This window comes from Mytilus galloprovincialis, chromosome 3, assembly GCF_965363235.1.
Source record: "Mytilus galloprovincialis chromosome 3, xbMytGall1.hap1.1, whole genome shotgun sequence".
In the NCBI taxonomy this organism is placed as follows: Eukaryota; Metazoa; Mollusca; class Bivalvia; order Mytilida; family Mytilidae; genus Mytilus; species Mytilus galloprovincialis.
Genome location: NC_134840.1, coordinates 5,123,706 through 5,146,843, shown reverse-complemented (window position 1 = coordinate 5,146,843; position 23,138 = coordinate 5,123,706). Strand labels below are relative to the sequence as shown.

General features: G+C 32.9%; 1 protein-coding gene across 1 annotated transcript; it reads right to left on the bottom strand.

Moving 5' to 3' along the window:
* Positions 1–4,684: 4,684 nt before the first annotated feature.
* LOC143067012 (neo-calmodulin) lies at positions 4,685–19,032 on the bottom strand. Its single transcript, XM_076239941.1, has 5 exons — positions 18,892–19,032; positions 15,637–15,663; positions 10,801–10,944; positions 9,094–9,336; positions 4,685–4,846 (listed from the first exon to the last, which is right to left on the bottom strand). Exons 1-5 carry the CDS (start codon positions 18,896–18,898, stop codon positions 4,812–4,814), a joined length of 456 nt encoding a protein of 151 aa, XP_076096056.1. The 5' UTR covers positions 18,899–19,032; the 3' UTR covers positions 4,685–4,811.
* Positions 19,033–23,138: the final 4,106 nt, after the last annotated feature.

Below are 23,138 nucleotides of genomic sequence, written 5' to 3'. Positions count from 1 at the left end.
TCCCTTTATCATACAGCTGAGGCAAAAAGTCAAATACACTAATTGAAAATCATAACCTATTGAAGTATTGACTTAATCACTGACAGGCATTCATGTTTATTGGATAATAGAGACTCAACTGAAAAAAAAAACAGAATGTAGAATTTAGATATACCACCAAAGAGAGGCGGACAACAAACTGACAACGACAGAGCAAAAACAGAAAAACGACCAAAGGACAAAATCACGACATAGAGTATCAATCTATAAACACACACTTTCAGGGACACTTACCTTTCCGTTTTTTTATTACAAATACTAAAAAGACTTATTTTAATCAATAGAAACTAAGTTTTGAGATATTTTTTCTTGCTTTGTCGCGCCAAAAGCATCTGGACGTTTCTTATCTGTGACGTTGCAAAACTTGTGCCTATCTGTAGAACTGCGCTTTCCCGCCGTCCATAATTTTTCCCGCGTCAATGTAGCCGTAATTATGAAAACGATGTAAAAGTAATTTTACGGAAGTTAAATATGCTCAAAGATTGTTATAAACGATGTTTTTAATACAAAATTATTTACAAATACAACTTTTAACCTTGGAATATATTTTTTTTTATCTTTCTTGTCTTAAAATAAAATGAAAATAATGTACCAATTGCTATACTAGCTTTTAGGGCGACTTTGTTTTATCTTTGTCAAGTGAAATGCATAAATGATTCTTAACCACCTATAAAATAGTAACCTATTTATTCTCGTTTTTTTATTAGGTAATTGGTATAAATACTGTAAAAAAATCTCTCAAATCATTATATAAACGGCAAAACAACGGCACGCAATGAAAATGAAAATAAAAACAAAGTGTGTACAAATTCATAAAAATAAATAAAATCTCCGGGCAGCTGTTCTATGATTCTATGAACTACTTCTTGTTGTAAAGTATCAAACATGTCAGATTAAAATTATCATGATTTCAATCCTTGTTTCGGTAGGCGAGGAAATATTTTTTATATAAAAATTATTATCCATATTCATTTTGCTTATTTTTTAATCATGTTTTAATTATAATTTTGTTGACCACTTATTGCTCAAAATTTTAGAGAATACGAATTAAAAAAAAACATAGTAAAAACGAGGAAAGAAATTCTCTAAAATGAATTTCTATTGTCTACAAGTGAACCTGAATCAATAATTATTCATTTTCATTTACTATGATAAAGTACACACTGTAATTGACATACACGAAATATCTTTAAATCTGTTAATTGATAAATTATTCTCTTCTCAACGTTCAGTGGCAAATATTTCATGTAATATATTATTAAGGACGTCTAAAATTTAATATACAATAAATCTATTGTTCAATGAGTCGTACAAAGTAAAAGATCTGAGGTGAATGCCAGAAAAAAAAGAGGTTGCCACTGGGAAAGGATATCTATGATATATATGATAGGAATAGAAATCATTGTGTCTACTACTAATTTAACATCCCCATTTCGAATGAAAATAAACATTTTTAAGGCAGTGCGTCCATGATGAAACAGGTTTAAAAAGTATTGAAATATCGTATGGCAATACAAGTACATCGGTTAACATGTGTGTACTTTTACAAAAAAAAATCCTAGCTGAGATTTCAATCGTGGTATTCGAGCCCTAAATAAATTATCCAGTTCTTTTAAATAAAGCGTGTATGGTGTATTGTGAATGAATATTAATATTTAACGTAATCAAGTATAACAGTTACCTTTTTTATGATTATTTATCAGGGATAAGATTTTTGATTTATATGAGATATTCTGATTGATAGATGCGGTACGAATAAAAAAACGTAAAACAAATTTCTCGAAAGAATGCAACATTTTACATGAAAATGACGAACGAGATAATTAGTAAACACGTTAAATAAGTTTGTATTATAGTACTAACAAGCTTATGATCCTGTATCATTTCTTGACATCCGTTTAAAGTATACTTTTAAAGCATTTTATTCAGTTTGCTTCATTCCCGCCAAAATCGCCCTTTTGACGCCGTATTTTGACGTTGTCAGTGCCCCTGAGTATTGTGACGTTACAATGGACCTTTGACGTTCTACACAATCAACAAGATTTGTGTGTAGAAGCCATAAATGTCCCTTTGGCAGCAAGAGGGTTAACTCTATACTATCCATAGCAATCGAAATAATACGACACTGTCGAACACAACCTCTTTAAATATTGACTTAATCACTGACAGACATTCATGGTTATTTCATTAAAGAGACTCAACTGTGAAAAATCTAACAAAACAATTGGTTACTATCTGCATGGTTTGAAAGGGTCGGGTTTCTTTCTTTATTCCGGTATACACAGACATGCCGCTGGTATGGACCACTTTTTTGGAATGTCAAATACATCAATGAGGTTAAATCATTTCGTACCTTAATTATTTCCTACCACCATTTCGTACCTGAACCTACAGATGATAGTTCATGCAACGATATTACAACAACTGTTCAGCCATAACATTTAATATACAAGTACGTATTTCCGCCTAACGCGACGTCACTGACAATACGACGTCGACGATAGACATGTACAATAGTTGGAACGTTACGTTCCCGCGATCATCTCAACAGGACCATTTCCTACCTCCATTTCGTACCTTAACTATTTCCTACCTCCATTTCGTACCTAAACCATTTCCTACATCCATTGCGTTCCTTAACCATTTTCAACCTCCATTTCGTACTTGAATCATTTTATACCTCCATTTCGTGCCTAAACCATTCCTTACCTCCATTTCGTACCTGAACCATTTCCTACCTCCATTTCGTACCTTAACCATTTCCTACCTGTATTTCGTACCTGAACCATTTCCAACCTCCATTTCGTACCTTAACCATTTCCAACCTCAATTTCGTACCTCAACCATGGCATTCCTCCATTTCGTTCATAAACCATTTCCTACCTCCATTTCGTACCTGAACCATTTCCTACCTCCATTTCGTACTTAACCACTTTCAAAGTTCATTTCGTGCCCTGACATTATTGTACATTATGGATGAGCTTTATGTATGCTTATTGTAACCATCATGGAAGTTACATCGATTTCTATGCAAACATTTTTAATAATGGCTTATTTTCTCTTTTCACTGTATTTCGTCCCGCTTCAGGTTAAGGTTTTTAGTCAAGTAGTTGTTGATGAAGTTGAAGTCCAATCTACTTGAAACTTAGTACACATGTGCCCTATGATATGATCTTTCTAATTTTAATGCCAAATTATAGTTTGACCCCCATTTTCATGGTTCACTGAACATAGGAAATGATAGTGCAAATTTCAGGTTAAAGTTTTTTTGTCAAGGTAGTCTTTAAAGTTGAAGTCCAATCAAGTTGAAACTTAGTAAACATGTTCCCTATGATATGATCTTTCTAGCCTCGGTCACACCTTACCGGATAGCTCGAACGGACGCCTAACGGATAACTTTTTTTCAATCCGTTCATGTCCGTTAGACGTCCGTTCTTATCCGTTAGACGTCCGTCCATATCCGTTACATGTCCGTTAAGCGTACGTTTTATCCGTCGACGTCCGTTCTGTCCGGTGGAAAATTTTGAGCATGTTCAAAACTTTGAACGGACGTTTAACGGATAAAATGTCCGTTAAACGTCCGTTAGGCGTCCGTTTTGTACGGTACTCGTCCGTTTCATTTCCGTTTTGTATCCGTTACGTGTCCGTTATACATCCGTTGGAGGTCTGGAAGATAAATTCACCAACGGACTTCTACCGGACGTTTAACGGATAGAACGGATGTTGAACGGATGAGAAACGGACTTCTACCGGACGTTTAACGGATAAAACGGATGATGAACGGATCTGAAACGGATAAATGCCAATTGAAAATTTCGCGTCAGAAATGCCAAATATTGGTATGTCAGATTTCTTAAGGTTCATGAATTCTTATTATAATAATAATCGATCTTAGAGTAAAGGCACGTCTTCACGATCAAGCAGTTCTTATTCAGGCCAGACACTGCCCTTTGGCGGAATTTTGAAGAACAAACCAAAACCAGTTACACAGAAACATTTTGAATATTTTTGCAATTTATATGTATCATTATTGTCGCCTTTGAGTTTTCCGTATATCTGGTTCATCCGTTTTATCCGGTACGCTTCCGTTAGGTGTCCGTTTTATGCGTTACTCGTCCGTTGGATGTACGTTCGACATCCGTTCTGTCCGGTATGTGTCCGTTTATCGTACTTTGCATATCCGGTGTGTGTCCGTTATGCATCCGTTACACGTCCGTTTTATTCGGTCAGTACATCAACGGACTCCCAACGGATAATAATTTTGTCAACGGACACTTCTATTTTCATCGGTTAGGCGTCCGTTCGTGCTATCCGGTAAGGTGTGACGGAGGCTTTAAATTTGAATGCGAAATTACCCCAATATCACGGTCCACTAAACATAGAAAATGAAAGTGCGAGTGGGGCATCCGTGTACTATGGACATATCCTTGTTCTTATCTCAGGCATGTATTACTTAACCCGGATTTGCACAACTTTTTTGAAATGTTGGGTCCTCAATGCTCTTCAACTTTATACCTGTCTGGATTTCTACTTTTTTTTTTATCTGAGCGTCACTGATGAGTTTTATGGCGACGACACGCGTGTCTGGTATATCAAATTATTAGCCTGGTACCTTTGATTAGTATTATGTGTATCATATATGAAAACAGTTTTCCTTATTATTTAATATCTCTCAAATATCCATACACAATATTTTCACAAAACAATTTTACTTTAGTCAATTGAATAAAATATAGTTCAATGCGCCTTTTCGTCTGTTCTTGATACACATATCATGTTTTATTGCCTGCCATCATTTTTACAAACTCTGAAAAAAGGAAATTATGATTGATTAATTATAATATGTGATAATTTTCTAACGATTGTGTTGAATTCTACAGTTTACAATTAAACACATTAAGTATACAGACATACATATGCAATATACGCATACTTTACTTGTATTATATATCATTCTTTACTTAGCAATAAAGCAAACTTCAATATTTGAATAGTTAGATACGTCACTGATCGTAGTAAAGACATCACTGTAATCGTTGCAAGGATTGTCTTGAACTGTGAATATGAGATTAAGAACAGCAAGCAAGCGCTTTTACTTTTGCATGTATTTTTATTGTGCTCATATAGAATTGATACACCATAGCCATGCTTTACAGTGTATATAACCGTTGCCCGTTGCCATATACACTTGACTGTATACCTCAAGTATATATTTTAACGTTTTTCTGACATTCCTGGTTGGTAATCTCTCTGTTAAATATATTAGTTTGAATCTTTCAACTGATAGGTATGTAATCCAGATTAAAATGTTCAGTTAACTTTATTTCGTTTTATCAAAATTAAGAATGAAGAACACTTTTTCTCCGGTCTGAGAAAAGATGTTTTGTCAATAGATTTCTTGTTGAGAACAAAACGCTTTCGGCGTCTAAGTTGATTAAAAAAAGATTGAAACAACAATGCGGTAGTGACAGAAAGCACCATACGCATTGTATTTGGTTATATATAAATATATTACTTTACTAAAAGATGTATAGTTTTACTGCATTACTTTGTTTATTGGTATAGAAGATGACAGGGTAATATTCATTGTTTTTCCTAATTACTAATGGTCGAAGAAAACGAAGAATATGTTGTATCAAACGTTAAGTTGTCTTTCAAGCCTAATTACAAACAGGGAATTGTACTCTTACATAACACTATTATATGGATATAATAAATGCTAACCGAGGTTCGAAACAAGGTTGAATCATTAAACCAAGGATTTAATAAAGGCTCACATTTAACCACAGGATGAAAACGTTACGTTCATTGGTTATTACTGACCCATACATTCTGACGTAAAAAGCCACTTTTATTTCGGATCAAACAAGAGAGGCATGCGATATTCAAATGAATTGCATATTTCCAATATGGTCAGGAAGTATTAATATAGTTTTAACTATTGAATGGATATTTTGTAGTTTGAATGACATAAGATATGAAAATAATATGTTATATAAATTTCATGCGTTCGAACTGCTTTTATGGGTTTACCTTTATCAGGAACGTTCGAAGCCAAATATTGGAAAGCCTAGTATTTATAAAAACTGAAACAATTAAAGAGTTATATAACCATAAAAGAACTTGAAAATAGCTAAATCCACCCACGGGCAACTTTGCCTGATGGAGTTGAAATATAAGTTTCTTTATAATTTCAAAGTTTATGAACGGAAAATTTTAGAAAGTATTGTTAACAAGAGGCTGTCACAACGACAGCAAACCGGATTTATTAACATTTATTTGTGTCCTGGCAATATCACAAGAACCATTACTGATGAATGGTGAAAGTGAAAATCATCAATATCTTTGACCTCCATTTTGTCATCAGTAACAACATATAAAAATTTTAAAAGCTTTGGTTGAATAGTTCATGAGAAAATGCACGGACACGACTGGAAACACCATTTTTCAATCTTTCAAGAACCATAACTCCTGAACGGTAAAAGTCAAAATCGTCATTATTGAACTTGACCTCTATTTTGTCATTAGTAACAACATATTAAAATTAGGGAAGCTTTGGTAGAACAGTTCATGCGTAAATGCACGGACACGACTGGAAACTCCATTTTTCAATCTTTCAAGAACCATAACTCCTGAACGATAAAAGTCAAAATCGCCATTATTGAACTTGACCTTTATTTAGTTGTCAGTAACAACATATTAAAATTTTAGAAGCTTTGGTTGAACGGTTCATGAGTTAATGCACGGACAACATTTGATTGCCGAAGGCCCGCCCGCCCGACCGCCCGCCCGCCCACCGTACATCCCCAATTCAATAACCGACATTTTTGTCATAAAAATCCGGTTAAAAATCATGTCAGTATCGAAGAACTGTTTACTGAGTTTTTGATACCCTCGGGGACTGATAGTCCTCCAGCAGAGGTACATGTATCGACCCAGTGATGTAAAATATGAGAACAACAAATCATATTAATTTCGTGCATCTGAAACGCTTTTCTGGATTGACCTTCATTAGCAATAAAGCGCTTTATGCTTATGCATTTTCATCATTTAATATTTTTTTGCAATCGTTGTCGAATGGTATCGTGCACGGACTAAATGATATAAGGAAACCCTTGCAAGTGAAAAATAACATGTGAAATCGATCATGAGCTAAACATTTTGATGGTAAAAGTAGGAACACTCGTAAGTTTATCCTTATATATGACATTCGTGATCTAGTGGTATCATGCATGAACTGAATAGTTAAAAAATAAAAATAAAGAGATGGGGTTTGATTTCCTAGTGTGACAACCATCCACCAATGTCCAAAGGATTTGGATGTAAGCAATGTTAAGCACAGTAAGGTTTTCAACAATGCGGAAATACGATATCGTATAGTCATCTATAAAAGGCCCTGACTTAAAAATTTTCGAAACAATTAAATTGAGAAATCTAACGGTCTGATGTTACGAAAAACAAATATGAAAAACATGAAACAACCAAAATGACTGAACATTATGCTCTTGACTTGATAAACATGTGTGTGAACGCTCGACCCTCCCATAACATGGGACCGTGCTATTACAACAAACTAAAAATCAGATGCGATGGGCGTAATTCAAATGATCGCAATTGAACTTATTTTGCGACCTGAAAATCGTAAAACAATACCAACATAATGAATTGGCCTCCATTGTATCCACATCAATATATTATAGAAAATATCTGGTTAACAATGAAAATATGACTGATGATTTATTTACTTCCTACCTCTAAAACGAATGTCACTTGAAGTATTCGAACTTACGCGCTGAAATTTAACGATGTCTTACGACTACAAAAAATTGATACAACAAAATAAAACTTATACTCTGGAAAGCGTTATATCAACAATTTGTGTCAGTAGTATCTGAATTCAAAGTGTGTTGCTGTCTTATGTAATTGATTAATTTATATCCAGTGTATATAATGCTAAACATTTTGCATTTTATTAGGGACTTTCAAATTTTAATTTTTTACGGCGTTCGGAATTTTTGTGATTTTACTTTTTTAAATCAAAATTAAACGGTGGAAATAAATTATTGTTATCATGTTGCAACGTATTTATATAAAAAGTATTATATCTTAATTGTTTTACTTTTAAAACAAAAGAAAAAAGAAAAAAAACTCTAAAAAAAAAAAAGGAACCCGGTGAAAAGTTTTTTGAATATCATTATAAAAAAAGATACGTGAATGTTAAATACTGATAAATGTATCGCTTTTTAACACGAAATATTTTTGATAAAGATTAAAGTTATTGTGAGAAGCACTGTGTACGTTAGCCTTGACTCACGATCAATTAAGGATGTCATGAAGCGAGGGTTTATTGATAATAACTGTTCCAAAAAGTTACAAAATAAAAATCTCTATACCCATAATACGTGTATCAAGTAATGATAAATCTTGTTGATCAGTTTACTTTGTTGGAATACATGTAATACATGTCGAACTAATAAAAATTATACGGAACTACTCAGGTTAATATGGCACACATTTTATTTGCAACATTTTTATTCCTTACCCTGTCGTAGATCTTTTTTGACTTTAGTCAAACAGCAAAGATAACGAAATAACGTATTAATGTTCACTGTAGAAAACACATTGATATGGATTAGTTAAATACCTTCGTAATTGATTTCCCCATCCCCATCTAAATCAGGAAAAAGTTAAAAAATACCTTCGTAATTGATTTCCTCATCCCCATCTAAATCAGGATAAAGTTAAATACCTTCGAATTTGATTTCCCTATCCCCATCTAAATCAGAATAAAGTTAAATACCTTCGTGATTCATTTCCCAATCCCATCTAAATCAAGATAAAGTTAAATACATTCGTAATTGATTTCCCCATACCCATCTAAATCAGGATAAAGTTAAAAACCTTCGTAATTGATTTTCCCATCCCCATCTAAATCAGGATAAAGTTAAATACCTTCGTAATTGATTTCCCCATCCCTATCTTAATCAAGATAAAGTTAAATACCTTCGTAATTGATTTCCCCATCCCTATCTTAATCAAGATAAAGTTAAATACCTTCGTAATTGATTTCCCCATCCCCATCTAAATCAGCCTCTCGTATCATCTCGTCCACTTCCTCGTCTGACAATTTCTCTCCCAAATTTGTCATAACATGACGGAGTTCAGCTGCACTTATCGATCCATTACCATCTTTGTCAAATACTTTAAAAGCCTCTCTTATTTCTTCCTCTGAATCAGTATCTTGCATTTTCTTTGCCATCATGGTTAAAAACTCTGGGAAATCTATTGTTCCGTTTCCTATAACATGGATTAAGGATTTATAAGTATGTTTTATTGATTTATAGTTGATTGCTTAATGTCAAGCTGTACTGCTTAATTGTATATTGCATATAAAGACATTATTAGATCTATCTTTTAAATACTTAAATAAAAACAGAAAACGCATACCCGGTGTCTAACTGTTTTATATAGATTTACGTTTAGCACTATGCCCTTTTATTGATATTTTGGCATTATAAATATTTTGATGTGAGCGTCACTGATGAATCTTATGTAGACGAAACGCGCGTTTAGCGTACTAAATTATAATCATGGTACCTTTGATAACTAAATACTTAATTTCCAATTTTATCCTTATATATCCAAAAGCTATTTCGAACTGTTACTGTAGATTGTTTATTTAGATATCAATAAAAAATATATCATCCAAATATTAAAACTGAGTTCCAGTGTGTCGGATATACTCTCAATTTCATCTCCGGCTTTTACAACACGCTTTGTAAAAATCATCACCTTATTAATTAACATGATGAGTATCACACAGCTACTTTCTGGTGATGACGACTAGTGTTCTGGTATCTTCGTACTTTAATATTGGTCATATTCGATATATTAACCAACACTAGTGTCAGCTTGGCATGCTTTGCTTTTATAATATATTATCAATAGTTTGTTAACGTAACAGTAAAAAAGACACGTTTATTTCAATACGATCAAATCTCAATATATTGTCATTTCTTTGAACAACCATTCTAATAGTATTGTGCAATGTAGGTACACGTGTGTGAAAGCTATGAGATATTTAAAAACACCATATTTCCACTTGTTCACGTTGAACAAACTTCTTTGTGCATGTATTACCTCTGCCTATTCGAAAAACAAAAGACCAAAAATAATGTTTATTTTTTCGGACTGATTAAAACAGTAAATGTTTTTGTTCTAGTGAACCAGGTTTAATCCACCATTTTTTACATTTGAAAATGCCTGTACCAAGTCAGGAATATGACAGTTCTTGTCCATTCGTTTTTGATGCGTTTTGTTATTTGATTTTGACATGTGATTATGGACTTTCCGAATTGATTTTCCTCTAAGTTCAGTATTTTTGTGATTTTACTTTTTATATTACTGCATAATGAAAAAGAGTCATGCAAAGAATTCTTTATTTCATCTTCCATAAATCTTTAAAGATTTGTCGTTCAACATTCTGCAACCAAAACTGTGAAAAAAAAAGGTCCAAGGACAATAAGAACCTTGATTGGAAATTGGATTATTAGTAAGCCGGGTCAAAACTATCTGATTCGATTCTTCTCAAGAGACTGTTATTTAAGGAGTTAAATATCAAATCATGTACAAATCTGTTATTGGTTATAAAAGATCGAAAGATTGTCTTCACAATACCCTTTTTAAACGGGCAAAATTTGAATCAATAAAGAAATTTTTGGATATGAAAAAAACATTGGTGAAATGATTACATATTAATACCATCAGCATCCACTTCATTTATCATATCTTGTAGTTCAGCATCTGTTGGATTCTGTCCTAAGGACCTCATAACTGTTCCAAGTTCTTTCGTTGTTATCGTACCATCACCGTCCTTGTCAAATAGACTGAAAGCTTCCTTGAATTCTAACGATAAAAAAGTATGTTAAATTTTTTTCAAAGGAAATTAAGTATTTATAACATGTTTCTTTACCCCAAAAAGATTCCAACTGATTAGGTGGAAATCTTATGGATATTTAATCTAGTACTAAAAATAAATTAAAGTCATATGAAACTTCAAATAAAAAACAAAATATGAATATGTTTTTTAAACGTGAATTGGTACTTTATACTAAGTGTACGTGAACTATCTTGTGAAAGACAATCCTTCATTCAATCAAAATCTCATACATGTACTGCTTTTGAATTTTTTTCTTCCCGTTCACTTATCAACACATATTTTTCCGTATGCAATGACCTTATCTACGACCTCTCATTATAACTTAGGCCACCGCACAGCTCAAGTGAGAGGAGAAAAACAGAGAAAGAATTTTAACAAATGTGCACTAAGTACACTATAAACTGTTATTTACTAATTTGAGACAAGATTAAGCGAAACGATGACACAAAAAAGGAAACGTCTTAGCATTCAAGTATCGTTATGAATATTTATAACATCACAGAATTCCAGGATGTTCTACTGTTGAATAACCCGGCACTCAAAATGGTACAGAAACTATGTTTGCGAACAAACGCGAAACAAGTTGATGCATATAAGAGGAAATAAACAAAATCCTGCACAACTATCGCTTAAAGTTGGACGACACATTTCCGAGAGATTATTCGTTTGTATATTATCAAAGATTTTTCCGCAAGGGTACTTGTTAAAATAAGATAGTAATTAAAACCCATTCGTAAAAAGGTCTGTTTAATCATGTTTTACATACTTTATATTAAGTGCTAAACTTATAACGCCTTCTATTGACAGGAACTTTAAATGTTAAACACATTTCGCTTATCTTTTCGTTAGTGATAGGTTTAATTCATATCTATTTTCGATTCAACTTTATTAAAATCTTTTTAATTTCTATTAACTTTTAGCTAAAACCTAACAAAAAATGCCATTTTTTATGTACCTTAATCATGGAGCAATAAATTATCCAAAAAAAAAATGCTGAATGTATACATATAAGCGGACATATGAATTCAGAGAATACACATATATACTAAAGACCAACAGACTTGGATGAAAGCAGCAATAGATCTTAAGACGACAAAACAAATTATACGAGAAAACTAACGGCCTTATCTATGTTCAAAACAACGAACGAAAACGTGTGTGAAATAAAGCAACAAAAGAAAATTACTGAATTACAGGCTCTATAATTTGGACGGTTACATATAGAGTGTGACGGGTTAAACATGTTTGCTGATGCAACCACTCAAAGCCAGGTCCAAATAAAAAATTAATTAATAAACATATTAACCAAGACTAAATTATTCATCAGAACGTATCAGTAGGTTCAGTTATACATATATATATATTATTATATAAATTAGAGCATAGTATTGAAGTTACACACGAAATTAAATGTCAAGGACATAATAAATCAATGTATGTTAATCATGCACAATACAAATGAATCGACGATATGGAGATATGCATTTCTACCAAGGTTTACCTTGTTTTATACTCATAAAAACATGTCATATCTAGATATTCGTCCTTGTATACACAAGTGAATATATTTTCTAAAACCATATTCAAGTACATGTATCAACAAATAAACGGTCTTATTTTGTTTGTTACTTCAGTATACAAAGGTATAGGTGATTACGTTAACACTACATATCTATAGAGCTGGTTCAGGAAAAATCCTTAAAGCAAATTATCATATCTAGAACAAGCTTAAAGTAAAAATAGGGTTGGAATGCATGCATTTTCACCATATGATTGGCAAAGATACCTGACACGTATTACTAGCATAAAAAATTGTCTCTATTGACGCATGTTTGCCTCGATGGCAGGTCATTGGATCGGCCCCAATTTGGTAACATTATTGTTCTCAATCTTCACTGAAGTTTCTAAGAGGAAAAGAATATACACTGGTCGGCTCCTGCACGTGCAATAGTATGTGTGCGAATATGGTCTAGCTTCCTACGGACTGTTAACTTGGAGTTTTGACATTTAAAACAAATCTGCACTTCGCGTATCGGTCTAGTGCAAAACAGGTATTCAAATCAATAAAGAATATGACACTACATCTAGGATATACATGAACCAACTTTAAATCACTTAACAACATAACAAACAGACATCTGTGTTGTACCATTCACAACGAATTAAAAAAGAATAAGTATGTATGTATCTTGTCTGTACCGGTCGTATTGCGATGTCAAACGAATGCAACATACATTGCCCATTGACAGCCCAACTGTGCATTAAAAGCTTATATTCCCCCCCCCCTGTATAATTGGCAGTGTTTTTGAATAAAAGTATGGGCCGGATGTTGATTATGACTTAAATTTTTAAATGGAAAATATTCATTTGCAAAGCAACTACAAACAATTCAGAATTTATGGGTCGTTGATTATTGGTTTTGAAAATATTTTTTCGCGGGAAATGTTGACAAAAATCGGCACCCAATTTTGAAATTAAATGTAAGCATTCAAATATGTCGGAATTTTGATCTGACTACGTTTATGCTTCAAGTTTCGGTTTTTAAAATTAGGTTAAAATTATATGATATTTGAAATAAATAAAATTTTGAATAAAAAATTTCGCAATTTGGACATACCAATCATTTTTGTTGCAGAACAATACTCTGTAATCTTTAGTTTAGGAAAATTGGTCAATGTTAATGTTTGATAGAGGGTAATCAGTTCCATTATATATGGAAATTATATTTCCCGATATCGTTTCCTTTGCTAACTTTTTATTTATAAAATCACAAAAACGGTTACTTTGTTTTTCTTATTTCTCTATATATCCTCGTATAAAGAGTTATTGGAATAAACAGCTAATAGGAGACGGCTAGCTTGTTTTGGAAAGATATGAATCGTTGTACAACATGTATCAAGTTAATAGACTAAGGATGGAGGACAACGCTGAGAACAAATCATTTTTAATTTACTTTTTTATTATGATGTTATAAAAAAGGAAACCGTATACAGTAGCATGGGTTCGAATCCCGGCGAGGGAAGAACAAAAAATTTGCGACAGCAAATTTACAGATCTAACATTGTTAGGTTGATGTTTAGACGAGTTGTATATACATAATGTACACAGCTATGTATCACCATCACTGCTGGTGATCCGATGGATAAATCTGTTGTAGAGTTGTCACTGGCTCAGACGTACTTATAAATGTAATTATTTTCTATGACTGTATCCTACATTAATTTTAAGGTTCCTTTACTATAGATAATTTAGCTGATCTGTAAGAATAATATCTTCATGCCTTATATATCATATACTGAAGTACGACGCTAGATTAAAACTGACGTGGAAAGGTAACACCCGGCCACCGAAAGCTTCATTTTGAAGCCCAGGCGGTCGCGTGGTCTAGCGGAACGGCTACAGTGCAGGCGATTTGGTGTCACGATATCTCAGTAGCATGGGTTCAAATCCCGGCGAGGGAAGAACAAACAATTTGTATATAACTCGTCTAAGCATCAACCCAACAATGTTAGATCTGTAAATTTGCTTTCGCAAATTTTTGGTTCTTCCCTCGCCGGGATTCGAACCCATGCTACTGTGATATCGTGACACCAAATCGCCTGCACTGCAGCCGTCCCGGTAGACCACACGACCACCTGGGCTCTCAAAAAAAAGAGCTTTCGCTGGCCGTGTGTTACCTTTCCTCGTCAGTATTAATCTAGCGGCGTACTACAGAACATGATATATAAGGCATGAAGATGTTATTGTTACAGATAGCTAAAATATCTATAGTAAAGGATCCTACAAATTAATGTAATATATAGTCACAGAAAATAATTATATTTATAAGTACGTCTGAGTCAGTGACAACTCTACAACAGATGTATCCATCGGATCGCCATCAAAGATGGTGATACATGGCTGTGTACATAATGTATATACAACTCGTCTAAACATCAACCCAACAATGTTAGATCTGTAAATTTGCTTTCGCAAATTTTTGGTTCTTCCCTCGCCGGGATTCGAACCCATGCTACTGTGATATCGTGACACCAAATCGCCTGCACTGCAGCCGTCCCGCTAGACCACACGACCACCTGGGTCATATAAGTACGTCTGAGTCAGTGACAACTCTACAACAGATTTATCCATCGGATCACCAGCAATGATAGTGATACATGGTTTTGTATATATATATATATATATAGATTGCATAACAATGTAATTTTAACACACTATTTAGTATGTCAATATAAAAATGTTTAAAATATTTACAAAATGATGAAAATATATTTCGCTAGACCAACTAGCTTTATCAAGCGTGCATCTATCCAGGTGAAATCGGATGAAGATGATAAGAAACTTTTGCAGCTCAATGTATATGTTGCACTTGAATTTAGCTGCCTTGAAAATAAGAAAATTTTGCAGCTCAATGTATATGTTGCACTTGTATTTAGCTGCCTTGAAAATACATAATTGGTAGTTAAAGTTAGCAACGTCTATTGGCTACTCCGTAGTCAAATGGCAAAATCAAAAGCTCAAACACATAAATCGAATGAATAACAACTGTAATATTCCTGACTTTGAACAGCCATTTTCTTATGTAGAACACGGTGCATTATACTTGGTTTTGTACCTAGCTAAACCTCTAACTTGTATTACAGTCTTAGTAAACATACCTCCTATTTGTTCTTCTGTTAAGTTTTCTGCCTGCAAATTTAACTAAATGATATAAATTCTATACAATAAAAATAGGTGTACTAACATTATGTTAGATGATAATTAGCAATTAGCACATTTCGTTTTTTTTTTTTGGTATTCAACAACAATATTGCACATGCTGTTACAGATTTCTTCGCAGCCATTTCAGTTTATATCCCTGTATATTAGTACATAAAAAGACCAGGGTATTTTCAAGTATATATTTATAAATCAGTTTGGCATATATTAATTGTCATTTAATACATTATTTATCATTAATACTTTATTTATCATTAAAACATTATTGTTTCTGTTAAAACTCTTAATATGAACTTTGAAATCACATGAAACGAGTGACTGGTGAAAAATAATGTTTTAATTATATAATTCTTGAATCAATGCATGTATATTCTTTTGTACACGATTTTATCATTTTTTTAAGCATCCATATCGTATAATCGTCCAAATATAAGTACTCTTGGTCTGTTATAATGTGAAAATATGACAGCTAATTATTTTTTTGTGTTTTGAAGCCATAGTTTGTCGATTGTCACCCCCTAAAGTATATATAGTAAATAATTAACAAAGAAGCATGGATATTGAGTAAGTATATAAAATGTACAATAAGATAAAAGTTTATTTCAATGACAGATCCATGCGTATTGCGATCACCGGATATTAACGAGAAAACTGCATACGGAAAACATAAAAGAATTTTATTAGAAAAAAAAGTATATGTTCATAAGTTTTATATAAAACTAACCATCTAGTTATAATTTTTTTAACTCTGAAGTTTCATATGACTTTTAATTCAAAACTGTATTCCTTGATATATCATTCATTATCAACTTTCTGATAAATGTTGAGAGTGAAATAGAAAATCGGGTATTTGAAGTTCTGATATCGAGAACAAATTTCGAAAATACAAAAAAAAACCAAAACTGTCACTTGTTGCATATTTACGACTGTCAAATTTTCCCAAGACCAAGATACAACAACGTTGTGGCCAATCACATGCTTGAATGAGATAAACCATGCATATCTTCTCGTAAATTGAGAAATTGTAACCATATATATTTTAAATGCCCGTGTTATTGAGTCTATATTCAGAAGAGAGTTAAATCAAATAGTGAAGTATAGTATAAACATTTAAAGACTTTTATTAAATGGTACATACACTTATGTTAAACTTCTCCATTAAAACTTTCAACATTTATATAACGTATTAGTTCGTATAGTACATACATCGGTGTTCAATTTTATGATTTATCTTAGAAAATGTCATTTCGTGTTCCCTTAACTATTATAATTTTGTTTAAACTTTAAACTGACAAACCTTTTGTACACGTATATACCTCGTAATGATCTTACTATCATTCAAAAATATTGATGATAACCAATGTGATTAGTTACTGTATACATCGTATATGTGGTATTTTCCTTGAAGTGAGACTATATCGGTTTTACTTGTTGGTCTCGTAAAGTTACATGTAAATCTATTTAATTCGGTGTGAAAATGTGTATTTAGGTTATGTCGGTGTATCTGTTATATTAGTATATATTGCTCTCTGATGGTGTGGTGTTTCGTTATTATCTATGAAACCGGTATTTGGTCTAGATTATTTCAAGCTTGTAAAAAACAAAATGCTTTGCCTTTGGCTGATATGCATATTAAAACTAATTAAGTTAAGATTTGTTCAGACGAGCCGATGTTTTACATGTCCGACGATGAATTAGTACTACGATTGGATATCTTAATTGAAGTGGTTATATGGATATCAGCTCTAATTTCAACTCCGAGGAATATTCAACACGGGAAGTTCCTAATTAAATTGGAAAATTAAAGAAAAACAAACACACAAAACGCTTGGCAAACTACTGTCATGTTCATGACTTGGTACAGTCATTTTCTTATGTAGAAAATGGTCGATTTAACCTGGTTTTATAGCTAGCTAAACCTCTTACTTGTATGACAGCCGCATACAATTCCATTATATTGACATCGATGTGTAAAAAAAACCAGACGGACATAAAAGGTAAACATGTTAAAAATTGGGGGTCAGCAGTCAACATTGTTTTATAATCTTAATCACTATAAAAACCAACAAATATATAACAAAGAAACACAAAAAGGCATATAGACAAAACACATTAGCACATTAGAAAAAATAATGTCACAAGGATACAAAATTTTACAGAAATAGACTAAACAGTAAAAGTGATATTAAAAAGGAAAAATAAAAGAATAATATAACACATGTTTAAGATGATAAACACCGTCAGTACACATAATCTATACTTCAAGACCATCGTGTATTATTTGTGAACAAGATCTTGGTATCTTCCGATGAACACTTTTTAGAAAAAGTACGAGACGTTCTTTGACGTACCCCTGGTTCATCAACTTTCTGCTCAGACACTTGTAACAACTTTCCACAATAGATCAAACGACACAAGCTTATCATCTATGATTACCGTACGTCCGTTAACAATGAGTAAAATACATACTACATAGTCAGCTATAAAAGTCTGAGTGACAAAGGGTAGACAATTCAAATGAGAAAACTAACGGCCTGATTTATGTAATAAAATAATGAACGAAGAACAAATAAGATATACAGAAATAAATGGAAACCATTGAATTACAAGTCCTGACTTTGGACTACATTTACAAAAAGTGGCAGTGTTAAACTAGTTTGAAGACGTCAACCATATCCTAGCTTTTAACCGTGGTGTAACAGTACAAAAAAGGTATTTATTAAGTGACAAAAAGTACCATCTTAAATATGCCATTTCCAGAGCACGGGCTTCTGTGCGGAGTGTATCGTATAGTTAAACAGCAGCAGAAATGACCCAACAATGGTCAAAACATGAATGATAGATTAATCTTGTTTTCAAAAATCTTATGCGACCCGATGTAAACATTATTTTACATTTCAAACAGCTAATTGGCAACAGTAAAACAACATTACAACAGATAACCAGTTTTAAATTCCAGAGGGACTTAGGTCCTGCAATACATATACTCTTAGTGATATTACTTCCTTTTGACCAAAATTCTTACATTTTTAGAAAAATATATTTGGATTTCAAAGTAGAATTTTATACTTCTTGCAAAAGAACCTATTCCAATTTTTTTTTCTTTTAAATTTCTGAAACAAAAACATATTCCTTCTAAATTAATGTGAAATGAATCAAGAATGGAAAACTGGATTAATACAAAATCATAATACTTGCCATTGTTAGACTACAACTGTCACAAGATCCCGCCTGAAAAAAGTGGGTTGACTATTTCCGTTTTCACGCATGTCACAAGGATAATTAATATAAGTTGTAGTATACATACTAGTACGCTTTCTGTTCAGTGCTGAAATTTAACACTTTAAAAATTTAATTTAAATGGACATAATACATCTAATGCATACTGAACTGAAATTTTGAATTAAAATTCAATCCATACTCAATAAAATTTATTTGGTTTGTATTTGATTTATAAAAAAATATTTTCTAAGTGAACAAATTAGGCGTAAAAATTTAAAGGTTTCACGTTTCACTTAGTAGTTGACATACTCTGAATGGGGTAGTTTTGTTTGATTTTTTCACTTTGCATGTCTATAAAATGACAACAATGGCGATTGACGTAATTACTTACTGTGTATTCAAACTATTAAATGGAAGAATGGGTCACACTTGGATGTTCAAATGATAAGCTTATATAGAAAAATAAATAATATATAAAATAACCAAAGCCAGACTTATGGAATCAAACAGAAAGCGTCTGAAAAATAAGTGGCTACATAGCTTGATGAAACCTGCCTTTTGATAAGATATTTATAAGTATTTAGTGAGTGGCCACATTGCTTGATTGTACATGCCTTTTAATAACATATCCTACTTATTTAATTATTTGCTATCAACTATTTAAATTCTTCAAATAAATTTTCAAATATTATTATTTTAAATGTACAACGAAAGCAAACTAAGGTTTGCGTTGTAACGCAAACCTTTGCGAAATAACGCAAACCTTTACGTTAAAACGCAAACCCGTATGCAAATGTAAGACAAAACATTTTACTAGACAATTTAAAAATAAATTGATTTTGGTCGACATGGTCTTATTTTTACATATAAACATAAACTTTTAATACAATAAAGTTTTGAAATGAAATATAAAAAAGGCAACAGTAGTATACCGCTGTTCGAATTTCATAAATTGCTGGAGAAACAAGAATGTGTCCCAAGTACACGGATGCCCCACTCGCACTATCATTTTCTATGTTCAGTGGACCGTGAAATTGGGGTCAAAACTTTAATTTGGAATTAAAATTAGAAAGATCATATCATAGGGAACATGTGTACTAAGTTTCAAGTTGATTAGACTTCAACTTCTTCAAAAACTATCTTGACCAAAAACTTTAACCTGAAGCGAACGGACGCACAGACGGACGGACGAACGGAGACACAGACCAGAAAACATAATGCCCCTCTACTATCGTAGGTGGGGCATAAAAAACATATCCGGGTTACAAACTAAAACTAAGGGAAACTCATTTAATATAAGAGGAGAACAACGACACAACAGAAACACAACACTAAAATGTAACACACATAGAAACGCACTATAGTATAACATTTATCAGTGTAAATAATTCTTACGGATTTACTGAAATATTGGTGGAGGATATTCAGTGTATATATCTAACATTTGTTATATACCGTACTCCGGGTTCCCGGGGTGTGCCTTAATTTGCAGAAGATACTTACAGATAGAATGGCCATTTTCCTGACTTGGTACAGGACATATTAAAAGTAAACTGTGGGTTGAACCTGGTTTTGTGGCAAGCCAAACCTCACGCTTTTATGTTGAATATAATATTAAAATAACAACATTACATGACAGGACTACAATGAAATTATATGAGAGAACATACAGGGCTGAGAAACACAAAAAATAGCTATGAAAAGGAACCAGGCTATAATTTAATACGCAAGACCCGTGTTTTGTCTACATAAGACTCTTCAGTGACGCTCAGATAAAAAAAAATTGAAAGCCAAAAGTAAAGAGTTGAAGAGCATAGAGGACCAAAAGTTCCAAATAAATGTGCCAAACACGACTAAGGTTGTCTGCCTGGGATAAGAAAATCCTTAGTATTTAGAATAATTCATACAGTATATTTATAAAAATGACTATACAATAGATATACATGTTTTCACCGAAGTGGTGACTGACTACAGAATAATAACGAATAATTAAAACAACCTATACTAAATCAGAACATAAAAAAGGCACAGCCGAACAACGTAGTATATGTTAGCCGAAGAGATCGACACACAAAAATGACATCACATTTAAATTTCCAAAAATTTCCAAAAAATAGGATGAGTTCAAGATTAGGTTTGTTATACTGATATAATATGTACTAATAACTATCCAATACTTATTATCATTTTATATATAAAAGTGTGGTAGTAAATAGATAATCTAGCTACGTCGGTATTTCTTCTATATCAAACTGTAAATCAAATACATCGTATAAATTTAGTTGACCCAAACTAAAATCTTATAAATTAACTGGGGGATTAATTATCTTTATCCTAACACACGAGTAGAACAGAAAAAAAATTAATATTAACAACTACAAACGATAAGACATTGAACAAAATCCGATGAGAAAACAGATATACCATCAAAGTTTGGATAGCAAAATACTGTCTTTTATGCCCGCGTCACACTGTCCCGATTTTTATATACGATGGACACCCGAATGCGAAAATTGTAAGTTCGTACGAAGTTGGTCCCGATCTCGTTAAAATACCAAAAAGTGACCGAAGTAAGTACGATGAATAACGAAGTCTATACGATGGTGCCGAAATTATATACGATAGCAAAATATGGACATACGAAGGTTAACCGAAGACGGGTATTTAAGCTTCATATCTCAGCCGAAGCCTTCACGATTGATCACGAAGGCTACACGATGGATTACGATGGCTACACGATGGATAACGATGATGGCGCGATGGCCATACGATGTCTAAAAGATACGAACAGAATTTCGACAACATATCGTTTCTGTACAAGTCTGCCATGCATGGCGGGAAATCGATCCTTTTGTCTAATTCTTATAAAACTTAGTTTATTATCCCCTCGCCTACTACATGTAAGTTGCGTGTAGATAAAATTGTTATGGACACTCTAGAACCAAAATGCTCAAAACTTGGTATGGTGTTACTCGTTAAGAATATCTTAAGCGCTATTGACTTTAAAGTTCAAAGGTCAAAGTCACAGTGGCAGTTGTAATACAAGGCAATATCACCCTTGTGGACACTCTAAAACTAATATGCTTCAAAAGATTTTAACCACATTTGGTATATTGTTCCTCCTTGTAATGATCTGACATTTTTTACGTTCAAGGCCAAAGGTCAAGGTCATGCAGATGGACTTGTTTTTTCTCCTTGAAATAGCATAATACACAGGAAATTGGTTGCTCATTTTTTTACCTGCTGGTTCTAAAGACAATATTAAATGTATTTCCAGTTACTGAATGTTTTGGTTGATTTAAAAAAAAAATAGTTTATGTATCATATATGCATATTCAATTTACCATTGTCATATACAACTATAGTGTCCATATTTGTCCCCAATATGTTTCATACGAGGGGATGCCACACTCGGCATTGCCTTATTTGAACTGTAAAATGTGTGCACTAGTCTGAATAATCACCCATAATTATGCCCATGTTTACTGATCTATCTTAAAAGGTGGGTTCGTTGATCCCTTTTATTCAAAAAGAGCTCTTTCCAGGAGAATAATTTTTTTATCATAATAATATAGACAAAAGGAAGGATGTGGGGAAAGCAACAAATGCGGCAAAATATGACATATAGAAAACAAAATGGTTATGGAGTAAACATTCGTGTGACAACAACTCAGACGATACATAAAAAATCAGAATAATGAAGAAAAAGTTGGTTTCCCTATATACGTGTACCTGCAGTGTTGGTGTACGAGGCGTGTTTATGATTTTCATTATGTTACTTGATATGAAAAAATTGACAAAAAATAATATTTTACTTGTAAAAGTAAATCCTGAGCCTGTAAAAGCTGCTCTTCTTGTTCCATTTGAATTAATAGAAACAACGCTGTCGCCTTTCTTGTTCTCATAGAATCATATGATATGAGCTCCATGTTTTGTGAACGTATTTCTTAACTGTCGTATTAGACTGACCAGTGCATATCGCGCATGACACTTTAAATGTATTTAGCGCGAAAATTAACTTACATTTAGCTGGATTTATTGCCGTCGTAGTTCCATCTTGTCGCCTTCGTACTTTTATTCGATGGCAACACGACAGGATTACGAGGTCTTCACGAAGTCGTTTTGCCATCGTAAGACCTTCGGGTATCTTCGTGATTCATTCGTGTAGACATCTTAATGTCAAAACTGCCCGATGGAAACGATGGAAACACGAATGCAA